Source organism: Pundamilia nyererei, unplaced genomic scaffold (assembly GCF_000239375.1).
Source record: "Pundamilia nyererei isolate P.nyererei 1_Seehausen unplaced genomic scaffold, PunNye1.0 scaffold00030, whole genome shotgun sequence".
Lineage (NCBI taxonomy): Eukaryota > Metazoa > Chordata > Actinopteri > Cichliformes > Cichlidae > Pundamilia > Pundamilia nyererei.
The window spans coordinates 2817754-2840266 of NW_005187431.1; the positions used below are offsets into that span (position 1 = coordinate 2817754).

At 42.0% G+C, this 22513-nt stretch overlaps 1 protein-coding gene across 1 annotated transcript; it reads left to right on the top strand.

Moving 5' to 3' along the window:
* Window positions 1-218: 218 nt before the first annotated feature.
* On the top strand, window positions 219-22370 carry angpt2b (angiopoietin 2b). The gene is made up of 9 exons (XM_005728848.1): window positions 219-1124; window positions 7483-7638; window positions 8319-8440; window positions 10344-10576; window positions 10819-10943; window positions 14024-14125; window positions 17624-17790; window positions 20712-20842; window positions 21104-22370. Exons 1-9 carry the CDS (start codon window positions 807-809, stop codon window positions 21262-21264), a joined length of 1515 nt encoding a protein of 504 aa, XP_005728905.1. The 5' UTR covers window positions 219-806; the 3' UTR covers window positions 21265-22370.
* The last annotated feature ends 143 nt before the right edge of the window (window positions 22371-22513 follow it).

Here is a 22513-nt window from a genome sequence, read left to right on the forward strand (position 1 = left end):
AAAAAGACACAGGAAGTGGAGAGAAGGAAAGAGAGAATGAGAAGGAGCAAAAGGTTTTCAAAGAGAGTTCCTAGTTTTTGGCTCTTGTGGTGAGCTGTGTGTAATTTTTGCAGCTTCCTCTTCTAACCCCCCTGCAAACAGGAGTAGCGCAAGAGGGAGGGAGAAAGTAAAAGAGGGAAGGGTGGTTGACTGATTATGTGCTCAAGAGGTGTGTGTGGTGAGGTACACAGCTCTCTCTCTCTACTGCTTTAAGAGCTTTACTGCTTCAGCCAACATCCTGAAGCAGGCCTCTCTTCACTCCTCTCCCCTCTCTCATCCAGACCAATGTATGGACTCCAGGAGCTTGAGTAGACGGCAGTGAGGAAAGCAACTTTTCAAAAGAGAGATAAACGGTGGGAGGGAAGTCTGCTGTTGGCTTCCTGGGCTGAGCTGCATGTGCTGGCTGGCCGGGTGTTGGAGTTACAATAGGAAACAATTGCCTTTTTTCCTGTGTGTGTGTGTTTTTGTATCCACCCCTCACAAAGAACAGCTGGACTACGAACTGGACTGGAGAAAGACTTCTGGATGCAGCAGCAAAGTGGAGGATCAGCCAAAAGAGGACAAGTGAAAGTGATAAAACAGAGGCTGGAGCAGCAGGAGTTGGACTGAGAATACAGGAAGAAGACAGAGGCAGAGCATTCAGGGACAGAAAAATATAGAAAGGGCAAAAGGAGAAATTGATCTCACTCCCTTGCCAGTTCTCCCAGGTGTGGTGGAACCTTCTTCCATCTCTCTTCTCCCATCCCTTTACCTCTCTTGACCCTGACATGGGCCGCCTGCTGGCCCTGACCTTCACCTACCTGGCCTATGTGCTGGCCATCGCGATTGCCTCAGAGCGCCAGCAGCACCGTGTGCAGCACGGCCCCTGCAGCTACACTTTCATCCTTCCTGAGGTGGAACACTGCCATCCCTTAAAGGACTTCCAGGTCACAAATATCCTGCAAAGGGACTCCCCACCTGAGGCCGAGCCCGATACAAGCCAAACCAAGGAGAGCAAGGCCCAAAAGGAGAGGCCTTCCTGGCAAGAGAGGAAGCTGCAGAGTCTGGAGAGTGCCATGGAGAATAACACTCAGTGGCTGCAGAAGGTAAGGTTTCTGAACTGTTGACTAAGGCGACCACTTCCTCCTGCCATACCGTGTTCTTCTTGTCTTTTTTTGCAATGTCGCTTTCAGCTCGCAGATCTTCAAACTAAATGCTGTAGAAGCACCGGATGTCCACAGAGTGCTCCATCCGATAACATCTGTTGACAAGCCCTCATTATTGATAAGTTCACTGCTTAGCTGGGATTTCCTGGATGCTTGCTGTATGGATATCTGGCTCCATGACAATACCTAGTGTATGAGTGTGTGTCTGAATTTAAGACCACTGGGATGTCAGAACTCCCTGTTGCATGCAAGTGGAAGAAGAATGGATAAAAAAAAAGTTTTTTAATATCATGCCAAATATGTCTCACATGGTTAAACCTTCTAAATGAGTGTTTTCGCCCCCACGAGCAATAAGTATGTTTTAGTGGATTTATGAGCCAAAGTCAACTCAAATGCTCTCTGTACCAAACCCAATGTACATAAAAACAGTATCATCCTTTCTCAGTAAGATGGTGTTGGACACATTTTGTCCTCATTGGATTGTTAGCCTTTGTAGCTCCGGTTGACTCAGATTATGACTGAGTAAAATGAAATGATGTAATGTAAAATGGCTTCACAGTGGAGTTTCCATTCCTAAGGTTATCTGGGCAGGGAATCAGTGTTGGGCCATTGTTTTGGACAGACTGACTGAGTGACTGACAGGTCACCCCTCTCCACCCATCTGTCTATTCTTGTCTCCATCTCCGCCAGTATATTTATGGTATGCGTTAATCCCCAGTTTGATTATAAGAATTTGTGTTGGGTGTTTAGACTGGCCGACTGAGTGCAAACACATATCTGAGGATATGAAAATGTGGTTTTGTGAATGCCAAAATGTTTCCTCCGTTGCTGTCACTTCACCCTTCCCACCATATACACTCATTTTTAATTCTTTCCTTTCCCTCCTGACAATTCTTTTCCATCCAACTTTGTCATTTCTATCCGCACCTCTGATGTGATGAATGTGTCTCATCGATCATGAGCTCTCAAAACCTTCTCCCATTCTGCTCACGTTCACCTGAAATGGAATCGAAACACACACATAAAAGCACACACTGATATACCCCTGTGTATTCGCTCTGCGTGATACTCCATCTATGAACTGGAGTCACGCCTTCCATAGGAAGCATCTCGTGGGGTCATATTATAAATATATACGTGTGTGTTTGAAATATGGAAAAAGGAAGAAAAAAACACTTTGTCCTCACGCATATCATTTACAAAGCTCGAGCTGAACTGTAGAATTTAAATCTTCACATGCTGCTCTCATCTTGGACTCATCTTGGACTCTAACTTTCCACTTTCTCCACCAGAGATGTGATATAAGCGGCTATAAACAAAAAGCAGTAAAACAGTCCCACAACATGTACAGAAAAGCCTCTGCTGACACACATCGCGCTCCGTTGCCAACATCCTCCACATAACGTCTGGAATGAAACTAAACGATCCAACATTTCAACAAGTAACCCCCAGCAGACTAAACTGATGCATAAATGATCAAACTGTAGGTGGGATTTCAACAAAAACACAGCATTACTCTAGAGAGACCTTTCTTTTCAATTGCACAAGGGTACGCTGAACTTTGACCCCAGATGGCAAAGCTTTTTCAGCACCTTGTGAGGCTCATTAAGCCTATCTGCATTCTGCAGGTTTTGGAGGAACGTGGTGGTATGGATCTGGAAGAGCTTCAGGCACATGTATGAGTGTGTGTCGGTGTTTCTGTGAAACCTACGATCTCCCTCAAAGCTCCCCTGGGATGCTACGACCCTTACTGTGAGCTTTCTACCAAAACCCTATGAAAGAAAACACACACCCACGCATACAGATTTAGGAGCACACACACACACATACTAATCCACCATGTTCCACAGAGTAAACTCTGAGTGAAGTCCAACAGGACTGTATTAATGCTCCAGATTCCTCCTGGTGTTTCCAAGAAGAAACTGGTGTTTGTTTTCTTTTGGAACAACCCCCAACATCACCCCCATCGTGTCCCTTTTGCTCTCTGCTGCCCTGAGGGCTTGGCTGCTTTTCTTAGTATGTTTCAGAGGCTGTGGTTATTATGCTAATGCAGAAATATTGCACAGATCAAGGTAGCCAGCTGACCACTGGTGACCTGATATTTTGGCTGCTCAATATTTCATTAAACCAAAGCATTTCTACCACATTACTTACATCACTCGATTGGGCTCCATTAACTTTCATAGACTTACACACATTTTTCCTTCGTAAGTGGTCTGATTCTGACTGCTGAATTATTAAATCTTAAGTGCTCATCTCAATTACAAAGACACAGTTTCACTTATGCTGCAGTTTTGTTTAGTTGAGTTTTTCTTTTTCTTTACCACAGTCTGTGGGTATCTTGGCAGTCCTCACAGCAATAAATAAAGTGACACCGAGACAAGAATAAAATTCTGCCCTCATGCTACTGGCTGTGTTGGTGCTTTGAGCTAAATTGTAATGTCAGGACCCCAGCTGTCCGATTTATCCAGTAATAGATCCAGACATTGCAGTCAAAACTACAAAGGTTAGTGTTGTCATGGTGTTAAAGGACAATTCAGGGTATCTCCGAAGTTACTGGGATGCATTTTTGGACTTTCTAAAAATATACCTATCCCTAAAAAAATATTGCATTAGCTAACATCTGGTAGCATGCTTCTGTTCTTGGTACCAGACCCATCATTAGAAAAACATAAATATGAGCATAAGATGGAGAGATGAACATCACCCTGCAGCAGATAATAATGCAGATATCAGTGACAACAGATACACCACAGGTTAAGCGAAACACAGGATGAAGGGTGGAGCTGATGTAGAGGTGGGTTACAAAGTGGCTTGGAGTTGTCCCGCAGCTGGAGATAAACAGATCTGCTGGGACCTCAGTTGAACTAATGCTGTTTAACATTGCTGCCAGTCCATCTATTAACTACTAAGATGTGAATAACATGATGAAAAATCAAAAAGTCTGGATTCATCAGGTGGGTGTGTCTGTTTTTTTCCTGACAAGCAGGAACTGCCAACCCCAGGTGAAAAACAAAATCAGCAGCCACATTGATTTATATTCTTTGTCGTTGCCCTGTTCAACCTACAGAACATGGTGTCAACCAGAGGCAAATCTTTTAACAGACTTTGCTGCTGTGAAAACAGGTCGCAGTGTGAAATGCATCTAGAGTTTTTTGTACACTGCACAGCTTAAACAGACTCTCTGTCTCTTCCATTGCATAGAGGTGGTGGCAGAAAAAATCTGTATGATTAAAGAGCAAGTCACAAAAGTTTCACACAGAAGTTTCTCTAGATTTCTGCTTTTGCACTGATATGGCCGTCAAATCACTATTTCCATTCTCGCAGTCGTACCCATCCTGTTGCGCCTCCGTCTATCATGGTCATTTGCCAAAACAACGTGCACACATGTTTCCCCTCCCTTCTGCAATTGTAACCAAGAACAAGCGCGTCCATTTGCTCAGTAATTAAGATATCAGGGAAGTCCTATGATTTTCTCAGCACCGATCCCTTCTCTCTTTCGTATACACAATAAAACGCAATTATGTTACATCCCAAAAGCAATTTATCTGGCTGCATAGTGCAGCGAGCGACAGCAACAGCGAGCGAGCATTTGGCAGAAGGGGGATGGAGTACATCAAGACTTCTGAATTGAGCTCTGGAAGAAAGGATGTAATAGGAACACTTTGGACAGGCAGGCCGATAGCAGCCCTGAATGCATAAGGCTGATTACGATGCAGGGATCTTTGGTTCTTCTTTGGAGTCTGCTTTAATCCGCTTGGTAATCTCTTCATAACCTTCATTATGAACGGATTTCCCCCCCCCCCGCCCGCGGTCTCAGTTGTCCTAAAATAGTAAAATATGAGGGAGGGATTTACAGAGAAAGATTGAAGGGAGACACTTTAAAAGAATGGGAAAGTTCAAGAGATAAAGAGAAAGATTACTAGCAAGCAAACAGTTTGAGTGCAGATTCATCTCTATTATCCCACTTAAGTTAGTATTTTTTAAACTTAATAGAAAGAATTATAATGACCCCATTCCTCCACATATTTTTTTAGGCGAAGAAACAAACCACCAAACAAACAATTGTCTGGTTTGAATTTCCTTCGATTTTTGTGGATAGCCACTCATTAGCTGGATAATTTTGAGTGCTTTCTCCTCAGAGACTTAATTTTCCACTTGTGTGGTTTAATGAGTACAGTCTGATCTTTTCTCCCCAGAAAAATCATAAATATTAATGTTCTCGAGTTCGATATTCTACTCTGCTTTATTGCAAAAGGCACAGGCCATTGCCCGTTAAACATCAAACAAAACTGTATCATTCACAGTAGAAAAAGTGAAATTGGACTTCCTGATGCCGTTTTCTCAAACAGACCACATTAATAAGAAAATCTATTTATTGGAACAAGATGGATGTCATCCTATTTTTACTCCCGGTGTAACATATGATGGGTTTTAGCCAATGCTTCTCTCTCGGTGCTTGTGATTGATTACAGAGTTTAGGTGACTATCCCTGAAGTCCTGCTCATGAATATCTTGATGTCAAACTCCCAGTATATGCTTTCGCTTCTCTTTCTGCATACCCACTGAAATGCCTATATATTCCATCATTTTATGAATGTTAGGTGATTGGCCTGAGGTAAACCTGTAGATGGATGGATAGATGAGTGGAAATACACTGCAAATGCCCCGGGGATACTAAATTCTGTGACTCCATCACAGTGTCTGAAAAGATTGAAGTAAAAAAAAAAAGGGCACACGACTTCAAGGTTCAGTCTTTCATACTGCATCAATGTCCTAGTGAATACATAAAGCACATTGCCTGCTAAAATCAAGCAGCAATCCCTTGGGGCTGAAAAATGAATTGTCAAAAAACTGCAGTTCCCCTAGTGGCCATTTGAGGCCAGCTTCAAGTAAATCAGTAAGCCCTCATAGACTTTTGTGTTAAAATGCTCAACTTTAGCCACTAAAATAACCTTTTACAGCCTGGCAGTAAATACAGTGCTCATCTGAACACAGATCCTGCCCCAGGGCCGTGCAGCTATCTATTTCCTTATGCGGTCGATCATTATCTCTCTACTATTAATCACACAAAGAAGTGAAAGATTTCTTCCAAACCTCTCAACAAAGTCATCCACTAGTGTCCTGCACTCCTCCTCCTGCTCATCACTTAATGACTTAGAGTTGTACTGAAAGTCTGAGGTGTACAAGATGAACAGGAATGGAGACAGCAGCAGAAGTGATCCTTCTTACTATTTAGATGGGAGTAAACCCTCTGCAGTATGTGGATGATTGTATTTAGATTTGTTCTGTATGTAACTGTGGAAGGCCAAGAGAAGTTATTCCATGCATTTTCAATAGGACCAAAACTAGTCTCTCCAGTACTTCTGTTGCATACAATATGAGAGCAACTGCTCGATAGTCTTTATGCTCTGATAGTGTTGACGTCTCTGGTGCAGGAACCAGACAGGATGTTTGCTATCTACTCCTTCTTCAAAATGGCGTCATAAATGGCGTTAGGATCACAGACACAAGGCAAGCACCAGGAGGAGGCCAGGAGTCTTAGTTAAGTAGGGGGAGGAAGGGGAAGAAGAGGAGAAAGGAAAAAAAAAATCAGTAAAGGTAGTGAGTGTGTGTGGAGGGCTGTGAACTAAACCTGCAAATGAGGTAAAAAGGTTTACCTCATTTGCCCTCTCCAGGTTGCTCACTGGTTGTCTGTCTGTCACCTTAAAACCAGTGATTTGTTTTTCATTCTTCTCATTCTGCTCAACTTTAACCTCCAGCTTCCTCCTGTAGGAATCCTTGCATTTCCTCAGCTTCACTCTTAGGTCCCTCTGAACTCTCCTCAGTTCCTTCCCGTCCCCACGTTTAAAGTCTTTCTTCTTCTTATTCAGGAGCCTTTTCAGGCTACTAGTGATCTGAGGATTATTGTTCGCAACTGCATGGATTGGATTTTTGCAAGGCCTACATTAAGTGTTGTGACTGTTGATTGACCGATGTGCCATACACACAGCTTCCTATGCTATTTACTGACCAGCCAACAAAGGCAGCTGTAGGTGGTAGTCAACTACTGTCTGAGAGTCTTCACCTCTGTCGTTTCCAATCACTTTGCTCACAATTTAGCACTCGACTCCCTCTGGTCTAAATGTGGTGGTTCTGACTCCATAAAATTAAAATGCTAATACTGAGGCTTCACAATTTCCACAAACTAATGGGTGACTTCATGGTGGCCACCTCCATCCTTCATATGCAGTGCATGGATAAAATCTGATTATTACCAACACAGAATGAGAAAATTATCAGCCTGTTCTCCCCACAGCTGGAGAACTTCATCAACGAGAATGTGCGCTCTGGGGTGGAGGAAATAAAGAGAACTGCGGTACACACCCAGACAGCTGCCATGCTCGAGATGGGAACCAACCTCCTCAGCCAATCAGCAGAGCAGACTCGTAAACTGACAGATGTTGAGACCCAGGTAAGCCTATCAGCAAAGACCAGAGCGAACCTATTTGCAGCCAGTCCAAATGAAAAACTGTGGGGGCCACACCCATGCAAAAACAAATGATGTCACTTGGGAAACGCTCGGTGAACAGCTAATTAAATGTAAATCAGATGTAACCCGCTGAGAAGCCATGCCCAAAGGTGGCGGGAAATGCTCTAAAACAGCTGGTATTTGGTCCTGCAGGCTCTTGATTGACACAGTGAGTCGAGCTTTGCGTCTGACAACAAGCCAATTAAAACACAAAGCTTGGTAGCACAACACAGATGTGTCTTCAATTATGCCACAGATTTTGTTATTACAGACCAGGCTGTTTTTGGTCCCGTTGCTTTCTTTCTCTCTTATCAAAGCTTATATAAAATTTGCAACCTGTGCAAATAATCCGAGCAGCTTTGTTCAAGTTTTTGTTTTAACCGCGACTTCAAAACATGTCACAGGTGCACATGAGATCATCCTTGCTTAAGTTTTGATTATAAGATCAAAGAAGGCAATTTCACGAGCTTTGTGATGGACAGTTTATCCCCAAGGGTCCTTTTTATGAATTCCCGGCGAGCGCCTTTTATTTTTCCACTCCACATCTCTCACCGTTCTCATTCAGTCTTCTTTAATGTGTGATAGATTTTTTTTCTTGCTTATTGTTTTTTATCAATCTATAGGTGTTAAACCAGACAAGCCGCCTGGAGATTCAGCTACTTGAGTACTCACTCTTCACTAACCGGCTGGAGAAACATATACTTCTGCAGACTCAAGAGATCTCTCGCCTCAGTGATAAAAACAGGTGAGAACACATACACACACACACTTCTCAAAAGACATTAGAGCACATTTTAGAGCACTTGAAAATGCTTCATCAGTAAAACCCTCCCTAAAACTCTACGTGCGATAATGAGTTTTTCTTTGATTTTTATAAAAATCTGTCTGTAAGACTTGGTTCGTGCTATTTTCCTCATCGGTTTTTCCTTTGCTAATGAAATAAGATGAAACATAAAAAAGCAAATACTCCTTTGAAAAAGAATGCTTTCTCAGGAAAAGGCCACTTCATGGGTATTTTGAAAGGGAGACTATAAAAGCCCCACAGAGATTAATGCACTGTATATGCACATGCATAAACTGGCCCTTCCCATACTGCAACTGCAAAGAAATATGTTGAATGAGCTCATCAATTGTGAACTAGAGGGCAATTAGACATAATGCGCATTGTATAAGCGTGTGTGTTTGTGTGTGTTTGCTAGTAAATGGGCAGTGCAGTTAGGAGGGGTTTCCCTTTCTTCTCTCTAGGAACACAGGGTCAAGTAAAGGCCAGGAGGTTAAGGGCTGGGCTCTGGGTGGATTGAAAGGGAGCCAGTTTTCTTTCTTTCTTTCTATCCGCTTGTTTATCATTCCATCCATCTCTACCAAGTGTGACCAACAGAGAACACAGTCCTCCAGCGTTCTAGCACCTGTTACACATCTGGCCCCGCTCGACCCCCCGTTCTGCCCTTCGGCCCTCATCTTTCAAGACGGTGACGCAGATCGGACGTGTAGATAAATGAATCCGTCTTGACAAGGGTAAACTCCATGACAGGGTGCATGAAATTAGAAATGTAATAGCAGATTTGCGGAGAGGCAGCTGTGGAATGAAAGGGAAATAAGGGCTCCACTGGTTGGATGAGGCTACTGCTGCTGAGCCTTAAGGGCATGGGGCCAGTTTTTGAACTGCTGCCAAGCTAAGAAGGGGCAGAGAGGCATGTTTGCTTTCATAGGCATTATATGTGAACTAGTATTGGCAGGAAGTACAGCACACTGCAGCAAGACTAGTACCAGTGTATATTTTAGAATAATAATAGTAAATAGCAGAATATCATAACCAGAAAAGTATAATTGCCCAGGTCGCACAAGAAATGTTCCGTCAACTTACACAATCATTGAAACATTGCTGTGCTGCCTTTATGCCATGCTTTGCACTGTGATTGAAGCAAAGCGCCCATAATGGAGAACAATTTCTCATCGAGTGTTTTCCCACAAAGCAAAAAAATAAAATGGAAGTGAGTGAAAAGAAAAAAAAAGTGGTTTCGATTGATCCAGCTTTCTTTCCCGGCCACATACTGAGCTGCTGCCTAAAGTGGGAGATTGAAGATCCATCTGCGTGTTCACGGAGCTCAGAAGTAGCTTGTTCAATCTAGGTGGCTGGATTGTTTCAATAAATAACTGCTGCAGACTCATTAGTCAAAGCCATAAAGATCAAGCTGCAGGGATTTATGGTGCTCGTTTGGACGTGGGGGTGTGCCACTTGTGTGGCGCGCGCGCGCACACACACACGCACACACACACACGCAATCATGTTGTTACCTCATTGCTATGATCGAGCAGCTTAGCATGCAGGCCATCTGTGAGTGCTGCTGTGGTACAGGTGTTTATATGATGTTAGCCCAATGAGACTGTGGAGCTGATGTCTATTAGTCATCCTTGTATAAATGTGCAAGTTTGTGCAGTCTCCACTGTGAAAGGTAAATGCTGAATGGATGGATTCTGCACCCCACACACACACACACACATGCTTTTAATCTTCATCCTCCAAACAATATGCATTTAACAATGGTGTTAGTGCTGCTTCAGATGTATTTTTCATTAATTTTTTCCTCTCTTTTCAAGAATTCTCTATAAAGTAGAAAAATTCACTTTCTCTTTCTTTGCTTTGACAGTTTTCTGGAACAAAGGCTCTTAACCTTGGAGGGTCGGTATGGGAGGGAGCTAAAAGGTCTGCAGAGCGAGAAGCAGCAGCTTCAAGAGCTTCTCGAGAGGCAGAGCCAACTGGTCAGTCAGCTTCAGCACGAACTGGGCAGCTCTTCTCTTAACAGCACCTTACTACAGAGACAGCAGGCCATGCTCACAGATACTGTGCAGCAGCTGCTCGCTGTGGCCAATCACTGCAATGGTAAGCCTTAGTAAGTTTACTGTGCAAATGGCACTATAAATATCAATTTCTAAACAAATATAGCCAAAGGCAGCTTGTAATTAACATCTGAGACATGCTATATATGTACATGCTTACACTGCAGACACAAAAGGCTTAAAGCAGAGTGTAAAGCTTCGAGAGAACTCACATATGGGGTTGGGATTTGTGTGCAAAACCCGTAAGGTTGCCATCTGTAAACACATGTTTGCATGTTTCTTCAGAAATCTCCAATATGCCCAAGGAGGAGCCGCTTAGTTTCAGGGACTGTGCAGAGATCCTGCGATCTGGAGTGAAAGAAAGTGGAATATATAGCATACGCCTCCACAACTCCACACAGACTGTCAAGGTAGTAAGACTTTAAAGGCCACTGGCCTTTTCTTGCAAATATCACCTAACCGACTCTGACATGAAACTTTCTTTTGGTCTGTGTGTCTCACACAATTTAACACTAGAGTTATTTTAACTTGGATTAATTTTATAGTTTTTTTCCCCAACCCAGAGTCATTATTTTGAGCTGCAATAAATACAGGGAGAAAAAACAAAACTAGTCTGATGTCATGGTAATATACTAGGGATTTGGTGTAGAGGTGATGAAGATGTCATGCTGTGTTACAGAGAGCTAAAATAATAAGCAACAGGAGCATTATGCCCTGCAGGCTTTATGGTGAGCGAGAGTGCACTGCAGAATGCAAAGTCAGAAAAGCCTAAGAGGTACCTCTACTGATCTCAAGTAACTAGCCCTTGGTAAGTCAACCATGACATCCACCAGCAGGCTATTCATATTCTGAGTCACATCTAGCATTCTGGGGATCTTAACTCTCAAAGCCTTACAGGGCAAAAAAGACAGGCTGAAGCAGTGTTGTTTTATTCATTATTTTCAGTCTAGTTAGCTGTTGGCACCAACTCCTACTGCCTCTGCCCCCCTCCCCCACCCCCTGTTCTTCCTCTTTATTTCCTGTGGGCAAGGCAGCCAGGTGTTAGGCACTGGTGCCATGTGTTTCCTGCCAACTGGGGCCAGTGTACATTTCCACTGATACAAGTTAGTACTCGTGAAATCATTGCTGCTTTCAATCTACGCCATCTAATTCAAGTTGCAATGTGGCTAGGCAAGCTGGGTGGCTGCATAAAAGTGGGGCACATACAAATTGCCCTATTTTCAAAGCCGAAAGCCAGCTTTCTCTACAGACAAAAGGAATACAAGAATACATGTTTAATGCATAAACTGGATATATGAGGCAGATTTAGCGGGCCATCCATTAGGCTCTGTGAATGATGATAATGATTACAAAACCACATAGTTAAGGGTCTGTTTTTTTCTTCTTTTCTTCCTTTTTTGTGTCTCTTTTCTGTATGTTTTTGAGAACTCTATTCGTAGAAAGTCCCTTTATCACATTGACCATAAAGTCATTTTTTTTTTCTTGAAAATCCTAATGACCCTTGAGCTTCCAGTGCTTTATTGTAATGGATTTGGCCCTGGCATGCCTTTCTTGGCCAATAACAAGTCTATTTGGAGTATTAAATATGAATCTGGTCTAAATCAGAGTAACAACCACATTTGGGAAATGACTTAAATTGAGAATTCTATTTCAAGACCCTGTTTTTGTATTCGGTGTGATGCCTTTAAGGTCAGAACATTGGCCTAATGTGCCAGAGTATAATCACACAACACTGCTGGTCTGCTGTGTATTTCAGGGTAAATGAAATTCTCGGAACCATCTGAACACTTTAATTTCTTACTAAAAAAAATTAACCTGCATTGTGGATGCTTATATGCCGTGACCGGTTCTCCCTCAACTGATCTGCCCCTCCCTGAGCCTGGTTCTTTGGGAGCTTTCTTCCTGTTAACAAGGATTTTTCTTTTCCTTCCCATGGTTACCAAGTGCTTGCTCAAAGAGAGTTCCCTGATTGCTGTGGCTTTCTGAGTTGTTATGATATACAGCACATTGTGGCCACTCTTGTTGTAATTTGGTGCTATATAAATAAAACTGAATTGAGGTTTGGTTGGTTGAAGACATTCAAGCAACTATTGGTTGTATCCACATTCCAGAGTGTAAGATTGTTTCTGAAACACAACTGTCGCTGACAACATTTATAATTTGAGGAGACAACATTTTATAGATATTCAAACATAGTGCCAAAGAACACTAGTCCAACACTGCTTTGAGGTATAGTGAGTACAAGCGTTCAATTAAAATGAATCACTGAAGTATCTAATCTTACCACCCATGGGAGAAATTCATTTAGCACACCTGAAGGAGGCTAGAAGAGGTCCAATTAAATACCTCAGATATCTAAAGTAAGTCCCTGGACAAGTTTAGATTTCAAGATCTGTCACGAGACAAACAAGTAAAATGAATTCGTATTAGTTTGTCCAAAAATCCATGGAAAAACCTGCGGCCAAGCAAGAAAGAAAGCAGACTGTGTAACCAGAAACGCAGAAGCCTCCTCCTCAGCTGCTACACAAGGGATAAGAGAACATGGTGAGGTGAAGTTTTTTCTTTCCCACCTGGGTCGTATCATTGTGACAACCTTAGACGCAGAGTTCCCGAGGTTTCCGAGGCATGCTTTAAATAACAGAAAGGCTGCGGTGTGTTTTATTTCTTCATGTCAATTCTTCACTTAGTGTAGACAGCTTTGGTTCCTTAAGAAGTGACATTTTCAGATTAATCCCTCTTTAAGGATACATAGACTCAGGAAAGATTAGACGTCAGTCTCAGATGGTTTAAAATGGGAAACATAGGGAACACTCAATGTCTGACATATGTTCATCATTTGTATCAATATAGTACTGATACTTCATAGACTATTAAGATGTTTTAGAACTTTTTTTCATTTTTGAATATAAAATAAATACTTTTGTATGTCATTAAATTAAATACTTATTTGCAAAGTAAATCTGCTGCAGGACTTCCTGCATTTTAGACTCTTTTAGTTGATTGTTTCGAATTTACAGCATCAGACTTCTTTCTTTTCATTCAGTCTTAATGCCATTTGAAAAAAAACATCTCCAATGGATCTGCTCTGCACCAACTTAATGCCAACCAACAATCAGTGACAAGCTGGTTAACAAAGCCAAGCAGTTAGCTGATAAAAAGCCAGAGAGCCCTCACAGCAGCTGGTGGGGAATACAGGATCGGCATTCACCAGGTGGCTTGAAGCAGGAGTCCAAATGAATGTTTTGCCTCTTCTGAATAGAGAACAATCACTGTGGCAAATGCTCTATGTTCTGTATCAGCTGCAGTTGCTCTGATGCTTCTTTAGTTGGATAAAAACGTATTGATGCACGCACAAACTTGAAGGGGACTTAATGTGGTGGTTCTTGGACTACCAAGAACAGGTCTTCTTTAAAGACAGCTTCAGATGTACTTCTTGTAGACACTCACCCCTAGGGAATAATAGCTTGTTTTAGCTGTTTTCTATTTGCAGGTGTTTTGTGATATGAAGACCAGAGGCGGGGGTTGGACGGTGATTCAGCACAGAAGAAACGGTTCCGTCGACTTCCATCGTGGGTGGAGGGATTACAAAACGGTGGGTTCCCCAGCCAGATGGCAGGGCCACTTTTAAGCTCAGGTCTTATGGTATCAGTATTGCAGGACTGGACAGGGGGTTTCAATAACTTTCCACGGGTGCTTTGACACAGAGAGGTGAGGGAAAGCAGCTCGCCTGTGATCCCGGGTGACCTGCGCTTGTTGTATTTGGCCGCCCTTATGTTCTCCACAGCCCCCCCATGTTATTGCACCTGCTCTCACTCCCTCTCCCAGCCATACTCCCACACATCCACATAAACAAAAATGCACAAACACACACACACTCACGTGTCACGCAGCACTATTATTTGCATCCATCCTCAGATTCCCCTAAGCCTTCCTGTGTAGGGATATGAGTGCGTTGATGAAAGAAACCGAATTTCCAAATGCAAAGACCACCCTAAAACAAACTGGATACAATACAATTGCGCTTGAGAGACTGTGAAGTTGCTCCAGCGCTTTGGCTGGGAATCGAGCATGTTTTAGCACCTTTGGCTTTCATTTTGCTTGGAATTTAAATAATGCTCTTTTTTCTGATTCCATTTACAAAGTGTTGCACAACAACAAAGAAAAAAAAAAAAGAAAAGCCAGTGCTTGTAAAGCTTTTACAGACAAAACAAATTTGGGATTTTTGACTGAATGGAAGAGCAATTTGTCTTTCACCTATGCCAAGAAATCAATTGTCATTGCTCGGTTTGGAAATTAAATGCATAGCGGAGTGTGACTGCAAACAGAGAGAGTGGGAGAAAGAGGGGAACAAAAAACGCCTTAAAAACTATTGAAGGACAATATTTTTACAAGTGGATGATAAATATTTGGCTCCAGCTGTGGCGTGGGAGGACAGGGGCCCCTGTAGATGCAAGATAACGTATGAACCATAATGCTTCACTTGCCCTGGTCCACACACAGTATTCTCAAAGAGGTTGTCTCAGAGTTCATCGAATTTTGCACCCAGACGTGCTGGAAAGATAATAAATGTTCCACAGCTCTTTATTTGAACAAAAAAAAAAAAAAAAACACAGCAAAAAGCAAGTTTGACAGGGAAACAAGGTAACTTATATTTAAGACATAAACATTTTTTTTTAAAAGCCAGTCGTGTAGCATAACCCAGTCAGTTATGTAGCACCACAAAAGTGAGACCGATGTGTCACGAAAGGACGGGATGTGCCAAGCGCTGACCCTGGGAATTCAATGGACCTGGCCGAGTTGCACCGAGCTGTTTTCACCTCCTCGAAACAGTCCTCGTGTGTGTGTGTGTTTGTTTGGGTTTTTTTTGCAAAGAGCACACGAGGGGGGCAGCAAGTCAGACACAGGAACTGCATTGAACATTGAACAGTGGTCAATAAAAAAGAAATTACCTGTGCAGACCAAATGCCTCACTTCTGAAGTGCTCCCATTTTGGGCTGAAGCCCAACAGGAGATGGCTCAGAATCGCATGGCAGATGTAGCACGACAGACCCACGCCCGGTGTTTTCTCATGGTGACACACAGATGGTATCTGACAGAACTGGGCTTTTCTGCAAGCCATTTCACTCCCCCATATTTAGCAGTTTGTGCTCAGTTACAGACTATTATTTGTATTATTTCTTCTTAGCACTATCGCTCACTATTTCCTTACTTTTGTTTAATCCTCTTTACTCCTTATGGAATATAGGACTTAGACAGTTTGTCTCCACATCACATCCTGTGCTCTCTGAAAGTTATTTTGGCGATTGGGTCAGCAGCTTTCAGTTTATCCATGAAAGATTGCCTCCATATCTGCTTGGGGCATCCTCTTCTTTGCTTTCCTTGGGCTTAATTGTGCCACTGAGGATTTAAGGAAAAGGCAATTGCTATTTAGAAAAGTGAAATAACTGACTATAGTTTATACAGTACAGTGAATACTAAAATTACTGTAACCATCAGATTTAAAAGTAACGTTTGTAATGAGCAATGTCGCCTTGATGTTTCTGGAGGTCACTTGTTTTGGTAGTACTACCCGAATCTTCACTGGACAAACTGGCCGTGTTAGACTGCCTATGAAGCTCTTACAGTGCACCTCTGTATCCTCACAGGTCTTCTAGCCCATGCCAAAGGACTTTAATGAGTACGCTGTGAGTTTCCTCTGTTTTAATTTTTCAGGAAACTCTGCTAAGGATAGTGAGTTCCAGCACAAACAGATATTTGGTGGTTTTAAGGGACACAGGGTCCTCTAGAAACTCTATTTGTTTGCTTTGACTGACTCTTAGCTGCACGTTAGTGGCCATGCAGAGAAGACCTGCAGCTGTTTCTGGTTGTGGTAGGTGTTTCTCTTCACCTTTAACAATGATTATGTCAGTAGTTATGTCAGTGGCTATTAAGCTAACTACTTATTTGTTAGGATTTTTTCCCACTGTGTGTTTAAGCTGAGTCAGTTTTCTGGCCTGTTTTCTTGATTCATGTGTGTTTATATCAGTTTGGGTCAGTGTAGACAGAGTTTGTTTGTATTTTTTGGATTGTTTTTTTTTTGTTTAAGCGGTTAATGTGCTGTCTTACTTTATGATCAAGCCTAGATCTGTTTATTTTAACTTCGTTTATGGGCACAGACATCATTATTTGACTTTTTGTATGATGGTTTTCTTGTTCTTCGTGCCTGACCGGCTGGGTCTCTCACATTACACCAGTAAAATAATGAGAGAAGAAATGGCTGCTAAGCCTATAAATGCACAGAGATCTCAGTGTGAGGTAGCTGATATCAGTCTGCATTATTTATGAATTCCAGCTATTATTCACTTTTTGCCATTGCTAACTGTTGCACAACTTCTACATTGTACAGTGCTGGAAAATGATGTGCAGTTAGCTAATGCTAAATTGTTAATGCTATAGAGAGTAGGGCTGATTCTTATATATCGCTTTCCAACTGTCCTCGAGCACTTAAAGCACTTTATACCTGTCTCATTCACACACACAGACACACACACGCTCACCTGTGCCTTAGTTCTTTTTATCTATATTGACACACTCCCATAATGAACACATCAGGAGAAAGTCAGGGTTTAGTATCAAGTATCATTTAGCATGTAGACTGCGAAGCAGCCAGGGATCGAACTACCAACCAGTGTTATATTTTAGGCAGTGGAGTGTGTTTGTGTGTGAAGGTTTTGTATAATTTATTGCTGTTTATCGATAATACTAAAAATATTGTTATTGTCCAGGTCTAAAGTTCAAACAAACAGCCTACAAACTCACAAAGCCAACTGTTATTTTAATTTGTATTTTACATTTGCTTGTGGAGATTTTGTGCTTTGGGATTTTGAAGTAAATTAACATGTCAGCTGACCGGTCTTTAGCTTTGGGAGTTGAGTATTTCACTTCCTTTATTCAGTCTTAGCCCATCAGAATGATATGTTTCACTTCTTAAATTGAGGTCCATTTTCATATTAACTCTGAGCATACTTGGCAGGCTGCTGATAAAAGCATCCCCCCCTTGTTAGGATATTTTCTTTTTTCTATTGTGTCTTTTTCTTTGTGTCTAATCCAGGGTTTTGGAGAGTCGTCTGGGGAACACTGGCTGGGGAATGATATCATCCACGAGCTGACCAGCTCCCAGGATTACAGTCTGCATGTCCAGCTAAGAGACAGAGAGGGGAATGAAGCCTATTCGCATTATGACCACTTCTACATAGACGGAGAGGACAAAAACTACAGGTAACCAAAAAGCATGAACTGTAACTTGTGTTTCTTTAGCTTGCAGCAATGCTTTTCTTGTCTTATTGAATGACTTGGTAATTAGTAGATGATTGGGCAAGACTTGACAACATGCCCACTTAAAACACCCACACTCTGATCGAAAATTTAATTATTTCTTTTTCCCACTTTCTCAGAAACATGACATGAATCGGCTCTTAATGAAGGTGTTTTATTTCAGAAGTCAGTGTAAGTGCTATATTAAGAGCTGTCTGTTGTGAACACTATAATGGCGGTACAGTGACACCTCTTCAGCTGTCACCTTTGATGCGGGCGCGGGACTCTCGGATTAGAAGCCGTTATTAGCGGTTAAAATTCGTCTCTATGTTTTCATTTTTCTGGGTTTTTTTTTTTTTTTATCTGCGACCGCTGAAGTGGAGGCAGCAATTGGACTGTTTTTAAAAGAATGTCATTCAAAATGATGAGCCAAGTGGAGGGCAAGCGGGCACTTTTAGTTTGCCTCTATTTTTCTTTTCCCATCAATGCACCTGCTGTTTCCCCCTGAAAATCCCCAAAGGGAGCCACATCCACTAGAGTATAACAGGAACACTAAGCAATACCTGCTCGCAGCCAGAAACTGACAACTCACACAAAGCCCTTTGGTAACCCAGCAATCACTAACAAGATTATGTGTGTGTGTGGGGGAGTCGGGGTGGGGTGAGGTGTGGGAATGCCGAAGCCATGTAGCTTCTAAAACAGACAGAAATGTAATATGAGGTTAGATTAGATAGAAATTCACAGGAATTTTCCCTTGTTTGGGGAACGTTTATGGAGATTGATGCTCTGAGAGATGACAAATCATAATCACATGTGGAGGTATGCTTCCAAGACGCCTAATAGGGCAGCAAAATTGCATTTGCCTGAGTTTCATCCCCATAATTAGCGTGATGAAACGCAGCCTTTCAACATTTAGCTGTAGGCTACACTGTGTGAGTTGAAGCACCTGAGTGCATATAACCACATTCTGTCTAACCAGTTCAATGTGCATCAGATTCAGCTAGCACCCCGAAGAAGCTGGGTTGTTTTTTTTATTGCAACTCCCCAGCTGGAACTGTGGTGCTATGCAGCTCGTCAGCCAGAGCAGTTCTCATCCTCGGTGCATTCGGTGCACTCCCCAGAGCTGCATCAAGGTCTTCACCTAAAACTCAGTAACAAGATTCATACATTAATCATCGATATGACAGACCACCTTTCCCTTCGAGGAAGCCAAGAATAGCTGCACTTATAGCAGGGAAAGTAGTCGACATTCTTTTAGCGTAACTGTATCTCTGTCATTAAGCCATACAATAACAATATAAAAGACAGTCACCTTGAAAAGGGTTAGCCTGTGGTCTGTGGTATTGGTATAATAGCTGAGGGAAAAGAGAAAAAATAAAACACATCTGGAAGTCATGGCTAATGCAAATGTTTTTCGGGGGTGCTGGAGGAGCTGACACCTTCTGTAGGCCACTCTTTCCAGTAGCATATTCTGTAAGCTTGCTGTTGCCATTCTGACTAATTTGATTGGTCCTAATTAGCATCACATCACTGAATTAGCATGAAAAAACCCATCCTCATGCATGGCTGAACCTTTCCCCACATCTTGACTGGTCGTGACAGACGGCTTAACCTGGTTCTGCTCACGGATCAGTTGGGTTCTCTCTGTATTGTTGCACCACTATACCTCACAATATACAATTTAAGATGAGTATTGTTGGGGAACAAAAAAAAGTAATTAAATTTGATTGAAATTCTGTTAATGAACTCTGTGCTGTTCTAGCTTTTTTCCTGCCCCCCAGCACCAGCACCATTATCTCCTTCACCCCCCCCTTCGTCTCACGATGTGTTGTCCTGCCCTGCGGTGAACTTACAAATTCAAGAGGAGGATTCTTCACTTAGTCCTCACAGACAGCGTGCCCCAGGCTACATGGGAGGAGGAGAGGGGGGTCACATAACTCAGGGGAGAGTGTGGCACTAACTAGACAAAATGACAGGGCAGAGGAGATGCCAAACAGCGAGACTGACCTTGTCTGCTCTCTTTAAAGCAGTCGTGATGTGCGCGCACACACACACTCTCACACACAGATGCGGAATCAGACGCAGAAACGCACACACACCCAATTGCCGGGCTGGTGTATGAAAATAATTGAGCGAATCAATTTAAGTTGGATAGAGATTTCTTACAGGCGCCGCTGCTTCACAAAGCACAGCATGGAAGAAAAATAATGAGAACTTCTTTAGGTTACTTTTTATACTGATGTTGAGACAACAATGGGGTAACAATAGGAATGCTGGAGTCGTACTGTACATATGATAAAAAGGATATGATATTATATTGTGGTATATAACTTTACATATTTCTATTCATCTGTTTCTTTTTGTTTTATCTTTGTAAAATAATAAATTGACAAATTTTATTTGAATTTAATGATGAGCTCGACAGGCTTTCATCCAAAAATACACCCCCTCTTACAGAGTTTCTTAATAAGAAGAAGGAACGGTGAAAGAGAGGAACATCGGATTGTGCCCTCTTTAGGAAGCAGTTTACTAAAACCAAATTGTAAAGTCAGATATTGCCAGAAGCTGTGAAGAATCAAAGTTCGACAAAGGAAAAGTGAACAGTAAGAAGCCAATTCGTCAACCTCATCCTGTTGGTATCCTGTGGTATTATTGAAATACAGACAAACTGGGTTAGTAAACACAACTGTGCCGTGTTCAGTTTAGCAGAACATGATTGGATTACTTTAGAGATACTGAGCTTCAGCCAGTTTGGGGGCAGTTTCCACTCACTGTCATTTGCAGCATCCAACAAGTTGCCCAACATGGCTTTAAATAATGAATAGGAGCGCCTGCAGCTGAGCTTTTTTGCTGAATTTCTATATTCATTTTTTTTCCCTCTCTAGCCTTCATGCCGAGGGCTTCAGCGGCACAGCTGGACGAACCAGCAGCCTCTCCCACGCTGGAAGCCAGTTCAGCACCAAGGACAGAGACAATGACCGCTGCACCTGCAAGTGTGCGCAGCTCGCGTCAGGAGGTAACGTTGCATCAGTCACCTGCTGTCGCTCAACCCACATCATCTCAATCTGTCTCTCCTCATAACCCGTCTTGTAAAGAAAAAAAAAAACGATATCCACTCCCTTGTAAATGTCCTGAAGTGCATTTCATTTCCCTTCTGCGCCAGTATAAAGTTACTGCTGACTTACAGCTGTACATTTGGGTGTTACATTTCATGAGCTTGCATTCAATTAATTCTGACTTTTACCTTGAACTTTTTGCCACACTTCCTCTTCTGCAGGATGGTGGTTTGACGCTTGTGGTCCGTCCAACCTGAACGGCATATATTACCCTGCCTCCTCCAGCGTGGTTCGCTACAATAGTATTAAGTGGTACTACTGGAAGGGTCCAAATGTGATCGCTACCATGACAACCATGATGGTTCGCCCAGCTAATTTCTGATGATGTTGGCATGTACTTGCCACCGGATTGTGAAGTGAATGTCATCACCGTTAAACAGAAATATACAATATCCAAGAAAATGTGTATTTTTGGGAAGACACTCAAAGAAGGCTTTCGGTGATTTCAGCTTGTGGACATTTTGGAGGGGTGCTTTAGCAATCGCCTGGGGACATATATTCAGACTCACCGCAAATGACTGTGAATTCCTGAGTGAGGAAATCCACGAACCGGAACTATTCACAAAGGTACTCGGGCTATATTTTAATAAGGATTGTTCAGCTGTGAGAGGAAGGAGACAGAGTATGAGCTTGGCTACAGACAAAAGAAAAAAAAGAAGAAATAACACATCACTTTATGCAGTTTAAAAACCAGTTACGCAACCCCTAATAAATGATGAAACTTTAGAAATGTTATAACAAAACTTACTTTTAAGGATGGATAGAAAGTGAGTACATCAGAGAGACAGCTCAGGTTGAGCAGTTTAGAGATAAAGTTAAAAGGGGCGAGGCTGAAATAGTTTGGACAGAGGAGGAGGGACGGTGGATATATCAAACAAGGATGTGGAAGAGGGAGCTGCAAGGCGGGAGGAAAACAGGAAGACCACAGAGGATGTTCGTGGGCACAGAAAAGGAGCATTGGTGTGCTAGGCATAGGGTGAGATGGAGGTAGATGATCTGCTGTGGCTAAAAGATGAAGCGATGAAAACTTTTGTTGTGTATTTGATGTAAGATAATTTGGTGACACTTTATAACAGCCATCATTAATAAAGGATAAATTAATTTTTGTTTATTTTGTACTTTTTTTTTTTTACTGCTTAACAATAGAATAATAATGAATCTTATTTACTAACTGATTAATAAGTGGTGTGTAAATCAATCAATCTATGAACATTATCTGCACGGCTATTGTAAAGTTGTAAATGACATTTATAAAATGTGTTACACTTGGTTAAGAAGCACTGTGGAATCTATAACGATAACTTGGATGACTAATATAAACTGGTCTTTATATTACTTAGTCTCTTGTCTCCTGTTATCACTGTTTGATATGAGTATCTCTCAGCCTGTCATTACAATGTAAATATTGCTGTTTCCTATGATACCATACATAACGCAATATTTAACTTGCAACATGATTATCTTATTACAACACGAGATAGATAGATAGATAGATAGATAGATAGATAGATAGATAGATAGATAGATAGATAGATAGATAGATAGATAGATAGATAGATAGATAGATAGAT